General features: G+C 37.5%; 1 protein-coding gene across 6 annotated transcripts; it reads left to right on the top strand.

Annotated features, from left to right (window-relative positions):
- The first annotated feature begins 4,254 nt into the window (after window positions 1-4,254).
- LOC103436216 (uncharacterized) lies at window positions 4,255-12,027 on the top strand. Of its 6 annotated transcripts, none has more exons than XR_011580665.1 (11): window positions 4,262-5,419; window positions 5,672-5,791; window positions 6,495-6,624; window positions 7,502-7,989; window positions 8,210-8,290; window positions 8,417-8,521; window positions 10,112-10,225; window positions 10,353-10,436; window positions 10,612-10,637; window positions 10,896-10,967; window positions 11,355-12,027. XR_011580665.1 is itself a non-coding variant. In XM_070821180.1 (10 exons), exons 2-10 carry the CDS (start codon window positions 5,753-5,755, stop codon window positions 11,619-11,621), a joined length of 1,380 nt encoding a protein of 459 aa, XP_070677281.1. In that variant the 5' UTR covers window positions 4,258-5,419; window positions 5,619-5,752; the 3' UTR covers window positions 11,622-12,027. The 6 variants fall into 6 exon arrangements, 4 of the variants coding, with proteins under 4 accessions (XP_070677280.1, XP_070677281.1, XP_070677279.1 ...); XR_011580664.1 differs by having other exon boundaries at window positions 10,597-10,637; XM_070821180.1 differs by lacking the exon at window positions 10,612-10,637 and having other exon boundaries at window positions 4,258-5,419; window positions 5,619-5,791.
- Window positions 12,028-12,211: the final 184 nt, after the last annotated feature.

Genomic DNA, 12,211 nt, shown 5'->3' with positions numbered 1-12,211 from the left:
TAATTCTCAAAATACCCTTCACACGACGTTGTTCTAAAGCTGACAATAAAATTAAATTAATAAAGAAACGGTAGGTGAGACATTATAATTATTGAATGCAGATTGTCAAAGAAACATGAAGTAGTTGCAATAATGAAAACCCAACCAAACAAATGGAAGAAGATTGAATACTTCACCAAAAATAATAGGTGGCTACTGAAAGCGAAACAACTTGTGTAAAACACATTCCGACCATCAAATACAAAACTCTAAGTATTTTAATCTTACCTAATTTCATGTTAGTCGTACTCGTACTTATAAGGCATGCCTACTAAGACAATTTTATTGAAATTTCTCTCGCTCAAAGCACCCTCGTGTACTTTTAAATCTATGCATTAACTAAAATCACATGCCTAGCTTACCTAAACGTCCTTTGTAAGTATCAACCCACTATTGTAAAATAGATTTCAACACTCATATCTCCCATGGCGAACAACAATGACGCTGGAGATGGCGACGACTTACAACATTGGTAGTGTTAGCTATGAACTTGTGTTTGACATAAAACAATACAAAATCTCAATGATTTTTTGCTGTTAGCTACTGAATACGCGTACAATATTTGCTTGTTAGCCATTTTTTCAGTACAAGAGATATTATTAATCTATTATATACTAAGAGGAGGGAGGTGAGCTTGAACCTTATACACAGTGAATTGACGATAAATGCTCTAACCATCAATACAATTCATCACTTGCTGTTTGTTAGCCATTGAATACGGTACAATTTTCGGTTGGTTCCTAACTTCCTACTGAATATAGAGGCCTATGTTGCACTTTATATTTTTTCATAAGAAAATAAATATTAAATAAAGTGACTACAGTCAGAACTACAGTCCAACAAGATTTAGTTTTACTTTGTAATTCAATTGTTTAGCCAAAAACAAGTGTGTGTTTTGATTATTTTCAGTTGCCACCAAATTTTAAAGACCTAAATATTGATTTCATGGTAAATATACTAAAATTTAACTAAGAAAATTTAAGGGTTTCTTTTTTCTTTTCTTTGTTGAGAGCAACGATAGAACCAAAATTTTGAGGAAAAAATTGGATAAAACGATAAGAAATAAAAAAAATTCAAATTTTAAACTAATTAAAGTAATATCTAACACATCCACTACATAACAATAAAAATGCCCAAAATAAAAATTAGAGTATCTTCAATGGAATTGTTAATTTTGACACACCCTGACCGAGGTCAAGGCATGCTGGCTGTCACGTGAGAGTGACGTAGCCATGTGCACAGTGCGGAAGCGATAAAGATAGTAAATATACGAATAATTAAAAACCAAGTTACTAGAGTGCACTACTAAACGAAAGGTGATAGGAGTTAATTACAACAGTAAGCACTCCTAATTCAGAGCATAAATTCTAGGTGCAGTCCAGTAGGACAAGTACTAGTTACACAGTACCAGGATTGTCCTACTATTATTCAAATAGGTCAGAACTGTCGACGTCCTCTAGCCACCAACATCAAGCTTACTTAATACATGGAGGGGCGCAAAACAGAAAACGTGAGTGGGCAAAAACAATTGTTTTACAAAACCATTTCATTTATCAACATATCTAACCCCTCGCTGTAAAACATGTATTATTTTCCCAGAATCAAGATATAAGCATATACATATATATCTGAAATCATAATAAATCAGTTCATGTCACATAGTCATATTCATATGTATGCCATGCCAAAATATAACAAAGTAAGCTATCCAAGTAAGTTTAATTTCATAGAAGTATGATATGTTAGCCGAAACTCCTGTGGTAGTCTGTACGGTTGAATTCATAGCTTAAAACTCAATCTAGCCGGAGTCATTACTATAACCTATACGGCAATACTGCACATAAGTCGGAATCCATGGAAAGGGTCTGTACGACAAGGTTGGGTGTAATATAATTATACTCAATTTTACTCTCTCAATGCTAGCTGTGCGATAATACGTTAGTCACCTACAAGTCGGAACCACCTATAGTGGTCTGTACGACAAGACTGTGCACCTAAGTGGATCCAATGTGAGCATATGGTGCGGGAGGTGACATAATATACAGGCCTATGCCAACTCTCTCTATGGCTAAATCGCAATCACCCAAGTGCAGGTTATGAGCTATCGTTTCTCAATCACATCTCACATAGCCAGCCAAACATGTTCGTCACACTTCTCAATTCCTCAATTAAACTTAAATGTCATTTATTTCATCTCATATATTGAATGGATGCACCTAACATTTCATTAGGCTGCCTACGTACCCTAAACAGGGATCAAGCCGTTCGTAGTGCACATGTTCAAACATAACTTACCTGAACTTATCTGTGCCTCCACAGCACCACTATTATATATATATATATATATGCAACTATGAGTGCATATTCAAAATATAAAAACATTTGGCATAATATTTCAAAGCATACTTTCTTTAAAAATGCATTTATGAGAACTAAATCAAGTACATAAATATATACTGAAAACAAAAGCCCACTCATTGATATGTTGAAGGGTCGTAGCCCCCGAGTCGCCCGTGGATACGCTCGTCCTCGGGATAAGTCTCACCTATATGCGAATTAACTATAAAAATGTTATTTTAAAGCATATAGGCAAAACTAGCTAATAACTTCTCATACATTGCTCAAAATAGGTATATGAATATACCACAGTGATCTACTCGACGTCGCGAACTTCGAGATATTTTTAAAATAATTTTCCTAGGACCCACACGCCCTCACGCGCCAGGGAGGCCACGGTGCCACGCGCCCCCCACGCACATCATCTTCTTCGTCTAGACGCCGGAAAACTCGCCGACGCCGGAAAACTGGGCAACCCTGCAATCGATGATTTCTCACTCGATTCTACACCATTTTTCATGAAATTTTCACCAGAACTTCACAAATTTCGAGAGGAAGAAGGTTATACCTTTTAAAACTTCCAAATCCTTGGAAAACTCATCGGGACAATTTCACCAAAACCGGCCACCTTCGAACCTCGTGATCCCGACGTCCAAAACCTTCAAACGAAGCACTCCGAGCTTCCTTGGGACCTCACTAAGCTCGCTATAAGCTTGGATTGTCCTAAAACACAACCATTTAAAAGTTCATGAATAGTGCTCAACTCGGAGCTTGAATTTTCAACGTGATATCGAACAAGTTCTTACCTGAAATGGGTACTTTTGAACTCGTATGGTCCTCATGAACACAATGGTACCATTTTCTTCCTCGATCGGTGAAGATTTGGCTTGGTTTGACCTTGTCCGTACGAAGGAGAGGGAAGAGAGAGTGAGTCCGAGAGAGAAAGGGTGCACCGGAGTGAGAGAGAGAATGAAGGTGATGTGGATGTGTGTGTGTGGTCCAACCTACACACCAATCATAACTAACCAAGGTTAAGTTCTCATTCTCATTGGCCCCAAAACTTCGGAAAATAATCACATTGGTCCATTTCTAAAACTTGTCACATACGACTCATAATGCCACAAACGCTCAAGGGTATTTTAGTCTTTTCACATCAACGATAACAAAATAATGTATATTTCCAGGACGGGTTGTGACAAATTTGATGACTGACGTGATAATGTCAAATTTTCTCTTCTTCCAACTTATATGTTATTTATTATAAATAATATTTGTAGCATTCATTTTAAAAAATAATTCATTAAAATAAAATTTAAAATTTAAAATTGATACATCAATGAGACGCACACTATAAAATAATTAAAAATATTATTTAACAGCACATTACTCAATCTCATATGTTAAAGTTGACACCCTCACTTAGTACTCTTCACTTTGAAGTGAGAGATTTTAAATTCAACTCTGATCAAAGACGAATTTGAATCACATTATTGCTAGCTCATTACGAGGCTTTAGCCCACTTCCTTATCCCTTAGTGTCGATAATATCATTTATTAAAAAAAATTTTAACAACAAAAAGTTCATCTATCGCAAGTAATCCTTTATCGTAGTGATGAAAAGAAATTGACCCTTCGCATACCGGCTAAAGTTTTTTTCTATCTTTAAATTTGATTGAGTTACATTCCATCAAAAGATTTGATATCTTGTTTGAATACAAACCACACGCTACAAAACATATTTTTTCTTTGAGGAATAAAAAACAGTGGCGTCAAGTGGGTTCCAAATACCAGTGGGTCATAATAATTATGATAAAGAAAGAGGTCACAAAGTGACAAAAGTGACACAAGATAAGTTCAAGTAGGAGAGTCTCTTCTCTTCTTCCTGTGCACCCTCCTTCACCCCTCTCTCCCCCCCCCCCCCCTTCTTTCTACACCTTTATCCACACTTTTCAAACTCTCTCTTTTTCACGAGCAATGCCTGCAAAAAGCTAGGGTTTATCTCTCCCTCTCTCCCTCTCTCTCCACCCCTCTCTCCCCGAATCCCCTAAAGCATCCGCCTTTAAGGCTCCAACCCTCTCTTCTCCCCTGTCGGTGGTTCAATCAACTCCCTCTCTCTGTGGGTTTCCGCCATAGCCAGCTCTGCAGCTCAATCTCCATCTCCCCCATTTCAATTTGTTCCGGAAGCGACTGATGCAGCAGCAGCAGCAAAAGCGTCTATTTTTGGTATGTGAATTGGGACTACTTGCTGTGGGTTTTCATAGACACAGATATTCGCGTCTGAAAAGCTAGTGAGACATTATTTCAATAAAGCGGAATATTTGCCAATTTTCTATCCGTGCTTTTTAGCTTTTGAATGTCTGGGTTTTGGTTGCTTTATTTATTGGAAGCTTGCATGTGAAGCAATGCGAGAGCTGACTCACTCACTGAAAGAAGAACGTGATTGAATTTACTTGTTGGTTTTGGTTCGGGAGGTTGGAGATTCTAGATCTTGCTCCAAACCCGTGAATTTCAGCTGATTTTACCGCTTTCCAGCTTGATATTTTAGCGGATCAGGATTTCGGTTGCTCTCGGTTCTATGGACTTCATTGATGATTTAGCATCTCAGAGTTTGGGTTGTTACCAATTTCAGTTTCCGGTTTCGAATCTATGGTTATAGATATCAGGGTCTGTATTCGACAATAATCTGCTTCTCTGGTGAACCCATAAGTTCATATTTTGTAGTGATGGAGGATATAGGGTTGTTTAGACAAGCTTGGAAATGGCTGCAGTCACAGAAACACATTTATTCACGATCGGGAACTGCGATCGGTGGGTGTGGAGATAAAATCGGGATGTTTGTAGAACGGCATTGGCCGATGGTGTGCAGTGGGTGCGCCAGGACAGGGAGGCTGTTGATCCTGTTGTTGATTTATTGGTGGGACTGCATCATAAGAGGTTTTCAATCCTTTATTGGGTTGGGTTCTGCAGCTTTGCTCCTTATAATGTGGAGTTGCTTTCTCAGTTTGACTTCAATTTCTTGCTTGGTTTATGTACTTCTTAGTATGGTATGTTTCCTTGGTATTTCCTTTTTTACTCTTGAGCATTTAGTTGTTTTTTTTTTCTTTCAATGCTTCGTCTTCTATTACAGCCATTTAATTTGATTATTAGATGGGAAAGATATGCAGCAATTTCAGACCCATAAAAGAATTATGTATCCTTTAAAGATATAACTGGTTATAAAGTCTGACAGATGTTTTCTTATAGGGGTAGTGTAGAAGTAATGTTTTTCATGGACAGTTTATGATGTGCAACTTTAGCGCTTAGGTATTTCTGGAGAAGATTTTAGGAGTGCAAAAAATGATGAAAGGATAGGCTGCAACACTGGTGGATGTTTACTCATGAGGTCAACCAGGACACGTAAATATCAAGGTTGTAGGGTATGTAGAATTACAGAAGCTTGGTTTAAGAATTCAGGTTCCAGGTCTATTGTGAACTGAATATTTCAAGTTTGACGCTGTCTTATCGAAGACTTAGTAGAAAATACTTCAGGTTGCCAGAATAGGGTCTTAAATGGAAAAAAAAAATACACAAAAGAAAGTATTTATCAAAGGGTGGTGCTATCCACATGCCCATTTTTACGTCTCACACACCCATCTCAATTTTCGGCTGTCAGATCGAATGAATTGAAGAAGATCAATTGACAAAAATTAACAAGGGTGTGTGAGAAGTAAAAATGGGCATGTGAATAGCGCTACCCTTATAAAAAATCTAACGAATAATGTAGAAAATTTTCATACTTTAGATACCAATATATAGTACTTGTGCCAAGGTTTGTAACTTTGTGGAACATGCATAGTGTTTTTTCCTAGAACTACTTAATGCAGAGTGACATAACTTAGAATAATGGATAGCCATGAGATGACAGTAGTGAATTTTTTCGTTAAGTTTGTGGAACCATCATAGTGTTCTTTTCTTAGAATTACTTAATGCAGGGTGACATAATTTGGAATAATGGATATCTATGAGATGACAGTAATGGTTTTTTTGTAACTCAAACATACATAATTATGGTATATTTACTTAAATTATTTACATTGCTACAGAACAAACTGTGACTTACAGTTGGGTCCAATATTTCAGGGAGCTGCTGGAGCTGCTGTCCAGTACTTGGGTTACACTCCAGGACTTTTTATTGTAGGGATCTTCGCTATTCTGATTTTATGGATGTACGCTAACTTTTGGATAACGGGAATCTTATTTATAGTTGGAGGTATTCTAATTTTTTTGTGAAATCTGAATTATAACTTGATGCAATACAATATTCTTTTGATTTCTACGTGGCTATCATTGTTCTCACTGTACCCATGTTGCCGTTATTTGTGCTCTATGAAATATGCCAGGGTGCATATGTACCACACATAAATGAATATGTACCTAAAAGAAAAACATGAACAAAAATAGTTCTGGCATCCATAGTTGAGTTTAGCAGCCTTGCTGCAATCTGTTGGATGATTTCCCATTCAATATGATATCTAGGAATAATGCAAGAACTGAGGGGATATCCTTAGCCTTCTGACCGCATCAACCTAGAAGATTGTAATTTATCTTAGAAATCATCCTACCAAAACAGATTATAATAGAAAAAGTTTTAAGTTCAATTATTTATTTTATTAGAGAAACTGTCGACGAACTCTTATTAATGTTTCAATTTGAAATAGAGGATATGTGAATTGTATAGAATTTTGAGAATTAACTCTCTTTTAACGTAGTGAGAGATTCATAATGCTGATAAGATTTGTCCCTTGATGTTCTCATGTTGCTGAGTAGGTGGCTAATGATATAGAAATAGATACTTGTGATTGTCATAGTGGGGAAGGTAATATAGCAGAGGGGAGGCACCAGGCCTGAAACAAAGAAGTCAAAACTTTAAAGCTCTCGTATTCTTGTTTTAGAACACGTGTCTCGTGCTTTTGCTATTTCCTTCATTTAATTAGTGTCCTCATGCGTGGGCAGTTTTGTACTAAACAATCTTGGGTAATAGTTCCAAGACTTAAGCATTTAGAGGTCATATAAGTGGATCAGCATTCTGATATATAGTGGCTTTTCTATTGATTTTGAAAATACTAAAAACTCTATTACAAATGCAGGTTATTTGTTCTCCCTAAATCATGCACGGTTGCTGGTCTTGATGGCAACTGTTTATGCTATTTATTGTGTCAAAGTTCAAGTTGGATGGCATGGTGTAGTTCTCTCAATAAACCTTGCATTTTTCTCTAATGATGCATTAAATTATGTGCTCCAATGGTGTGATAAAGTGAGCGAAAGCACACACTTCGAAGAGCAAAAGCAATCAGAAACAATTATGGAGGATGATTTTTCTGGGGAATTTGAATACTCTATTCCTACTGATGAACCTGAAAAGCTGCACTCATGTAACTCATCTAGCACGCCAGCTACTTCAACTATTATAAATGACCGAAAAGAATCTTTCCCTATTAAGGTGGTCAAAGAGGAAAAAAGTTCAGCTGATGAAATGAAAAAGATTTTGGACAGTATTGATCATTATGAAGCACTAGGATTTCCTCGCCACAAAAAAATTGATGCAGCAATATTGAAAAAAGAATACCGGAAGAAGGTGGATATTACCTTTCCCTTCTTTCTTCTGTTTCATCAATGGGAGTTCTCTCTTTTTCCCTCTTATTTTATGTATGAATTGTGAAATTGTTTATGTGAAGTAGAGGAAGTACATTATTTTTACCATTTGACTAAGAAGTGGTAGCATTAGTGTCTGAATACAATTTTGAAGAATCTGATGTGCAGTTGAGTTATATTGTGCGTGATTATCTCTTGTATAGGCCATGCTTGTGCATCCTGATAAAAATATGGGAAGTGCATTAGCAAGTGAAGCGTTTAAGAGAGTTCAATGTGCATTTGAGGTAATTATACATACTTGTTATTCGAGTTGTATAGTAATCATTGCATGTCTGAAATGAGAATTATAAGACCTAAATAATGTCTTCATTGTGATTCTGTATGTGCCTGTCACAATGACGCATTTTTAGGTTCTCTCTGATTCCACAAAGAAGAGAGACTATGATGAGCAGTTGCGGAAGGAAGAATCCAAGACTAAGAGTGTGTGCCAGAAGTCCTATGGTACTTCACATCAGGTGAGCTATGTTATTTGATCGTAGATTTAGAGCTTATTTGGATGTGCTTTTAAAATGACTGAAAGCGCTTTTGGCAAAAATATTTTTAGAACTAATCTTTGGTAAAGATGCAAGTAAATCCTGAAAAAGTACTTAAAGTGCTTCTTGGAAGAAGCACATAACTAATGCTTCTTACAAAAAGCATTTTAAGTGCTTCTTGGAAGAAGCACATAACTAATGCTTCTTACAAAAAGCATTTTAAGTGCTTTTGAAACCCAAAAATATTTTCTCTAAAAGCACATCCAAACGAGCCCTTAGTTGTTTAGTGTCATGCACTTTCCTGAGATTTATCTGATTGTCATTTTGATGGAGGTCATCAATAACTCTAGATACGAGAGCCGTTATAATATTTCTAGGGTTAATCTCAGTTTACTACCCTGAAGTTTCCTAGTTTTCAACATTTGGTACATCAATTTTTTTTCATCTCAGAATGGTACCTAAAGTCATAATTTTGGGACACTTTCATACATTTGGTGACGTGGTGCCCACGTGGACAATGAGTGAACACCACGTGTCAATATGGGCGCATTTAGACATTAAAAATTAAAAAATAATAAAAATCTGGGCAGCGCTGTACTCCCTTTTCATATCCACCCAACCCCTTTCACTTTATTTGTCCCTATTTGGCACCTGGGATCCGAATCCACAACGAATGCAGAAAAAAAAAATCCAAATCAGACCAAATCTTGCATAACAGATGGCAGAACAGAGGCCATGTTCAATGCAAAAATCGAAAGAAAATTTGAAAAGATTAAAAAATCGGTTTGGCTGCTGGGTTTGTGCTCCCCACCACTGTCTTCTCCGGCTGCTGGGTTTTGTTCTTCACCGCCGTCAAATCTGGTAGGTGTGACTCTCTGGCCGTAAATCTAGGTTTGGTTGACCATCGGCCGTCAAATGGGTGGGGTTGGGGTATGGTGGTGAGGGAGAGGTTGTTCGGGTATGGAAGGATCAGGGGAGAGAAGAGTGGAGTCAAAGAGGGAGGGGGAAGGTTGGATGTGTGGGGGATTGAAGAGGGTTGGGTGGGCGCAGAGGAGAGAAGGGAGGGTTGGGTGGGTGCAGGAGGGAAGGGAGGGAGGGTTGGGCTGCCCAGATATTTTAACCCTTTTTTTTAATATTTACATGGGCCCATATTGACACGTGGCGTCCAATCAGTGTGCATGTGGGCGTCATGTCACCGGCTGATTTAACAGCAATCTTAATGGATGTATGAAAGTGTCCCAAATTTATGACTTCAGGTACCACTCTGGAATAAAAAAAAGAACTTGATGTACCAAATGTTAAAAACCAAGGGTAGCAAACTGAGATTAACCCATATTTCTATATTGTCTTAGTAATTGCGAATTCAAAATATATTAATTAAATTTTCTATGGTGCATAATTTCCAATTTATATCAATTATGCAATGTAGAAGAAGCTATCTTTTTTTATAGCTGTCTGCATTGTACTTCCACATCTTATTGTCCGATGATAAATCTGTATTTCACTGGGTCATTTTTCCGAGTCAATTTACTGCTTTTGTTATATAACCCCTATTTAATTGTGTATAAGCAGGATGGTCCAGATTATTTTTCTGAAGAGTCGAGACGTATACAGTGCACTAAGTGTGGAAATTCGCATATATGGATATGCACAAACAGAAGCAAGGCCAAGGCTAGATGGTGTCAGGTCTGACATTATTCTCTATTTGTTGCTGTTCTTTTTAACTAATTTCAATGTCAAATATGTTACTTTTCTCATTTTTTTTGCATCATTGCTGTATGCATCTGATGTATTGGATCCATTGTGCAATTAGGATTGCTGTCAATATCACCAAGCAAAGGATGGAGATGGATGGGTTGAGTACAAAGGAACTTTAGTATTTAATAGGCCACATAAGGTATTTTACACAGTACTTTTTGTGTTATTTTTCCAAGCTTAATTGTGTATACCTTGAGAGTTTTTACCTGAACACCTTTTTCTCACCCTATGCAAATGGTTCTGCTGTCCTCACATGCATTTATCAATGCGTTAAACAACAAAACAATTTTTCACTGAAGCGAGTTGCATGTCAGAACTGCAGAAATGACTATAAATAAAGGTAGGAATTTGAGAGTTAGAAGTTCAGAATTCAAATGCTTAAATGGTGCTCTCGTGACTTTCAGGGATGAGATCCAGCTTTCAAGGGCTCTCGTGACTTTCACACGCATTCCCTGTTTCTATAATGCATGTTAATATCTTCATAACACTGATTTGCATGATTTGTTAAGCTGAATCATTTCCCTCGTTGCAGACATGTACATTTAAGCATCCCTTATGATTTTTGTTGTCTTTGTTGTTTTTTTTTCTTTTCATTTAGGTGGAAATACCACGGGCCTTCGTCTGTGCTGAGAGCAAAATCTTTGATGTATCTGAATGGGCTATTTGTCAGGTAATGGTTTTAATCAGGATATAATATCTAAGTTCTGCAAGCTTGTCCTTGTTCTACAGTCTGCATGTTTTGTACCCTATACAGCGGTGGAACTGCAAAATTACATGAATCAGGCAAATTGCCTCAAAAGCATCATTCTTATTTAAAACTTGATCTGGAAAGTATTCAAATTTGAGTAGAACAGTGAGCGAGCGGACCCAGTTACCTGGCAGACATCCTACTGAACCTTGTAGCACAGAAGACACTATATTGGAAGGACTTTTAATTGTTCCTTGGACTAATAGAACAAGTACCCTTGATCCATGATTATGTTTTTGGTGTGCATCTCTACTTTGTGCCAGGGAGAAACGAGGTTGGTATCTTATCGCTTCAACTTGTTCCATGCAGGGAATGGCGTGCAGGCCCAACACTCATAGGCCTAGCTTCCACGTTAACATGGTTGGTTTGGAGAAAACTCAAAGATCCAACTCAAGTAGATTCCCGTGGGATTTGGATGCTGAAATGATGGATGAAGATGAAGAAGAATTTGAGGTGTGGCTTCAGCAAGCTCTGGCCTCTGGCCTCTTTTGTGAGTCCTCTAAACGCCGAAAGAGCTGGAGTCCATTCAAGTTGCCCCAGAGAGTGAAGAGGCAATCGCGAAGAACGTCATGCTGAGCAGCTTAAGAGGGCTATGCCGGAAGATGTTCCCATCTCAAGAAAGAGCAAATGATTTTTCAGGATGTAGTGAGGATTTGTCAAGATACTGATTAATAGGTTTGTTGCTAGTGTCACCAAACGAAGGTTGGTGCTTAACAAAGAAGGGGAATGGTTGAGTGTCTTGAAAATTAAGACCAAAGATTGACACGCTTTGTATCTCGACCCAAAGGGTTAGGGCCTGATTTCAGGCATAAGAGCTCAGGTTTTTGTTGCTCTTGTTGCACATTTACTTTAACCCCATACTTCCAATCACATCTGACATATGTTAATCTCAAAGTGTTCTACGGATGAAAAGCCACCACCAACTGTTCAACTTTTTGTACATATTTATCTCCTCAATAAAATTTTTACTCCGTTTATTTTAGTGTTACTTTCATGGAATGCGTAATTGAGTTATTTTTTACTTTCGTTGTGTTTGATAACGCATTCGGAAATGAAAGTACGTGGGCTCTACGTTACCATGCATAATGGAGTTATTCCAACTTGTTCAATTCGCGACTTTTTCCGTCCAAGTAAGTAAACATGACTTTTCCTATTCTAAATACGTA

This window comes from Malus domestica, chromosome 05, assembly GCF_042453785.1.
Source record: "Malus domestica chromosome 05, GDT2T_hap1".
Taxonomy (NCBI): Eukaryota; Viridiplantae; Streptophyta; class Magnoliopsida; order Rosales; family Rosaceae; genus Malus; species Malus domestica.
The sequence above is the reverse complement of the archived record's forward strand: the minus strand, read 5'-3'. Positions and strand labels throughout refer to the sequence as shown.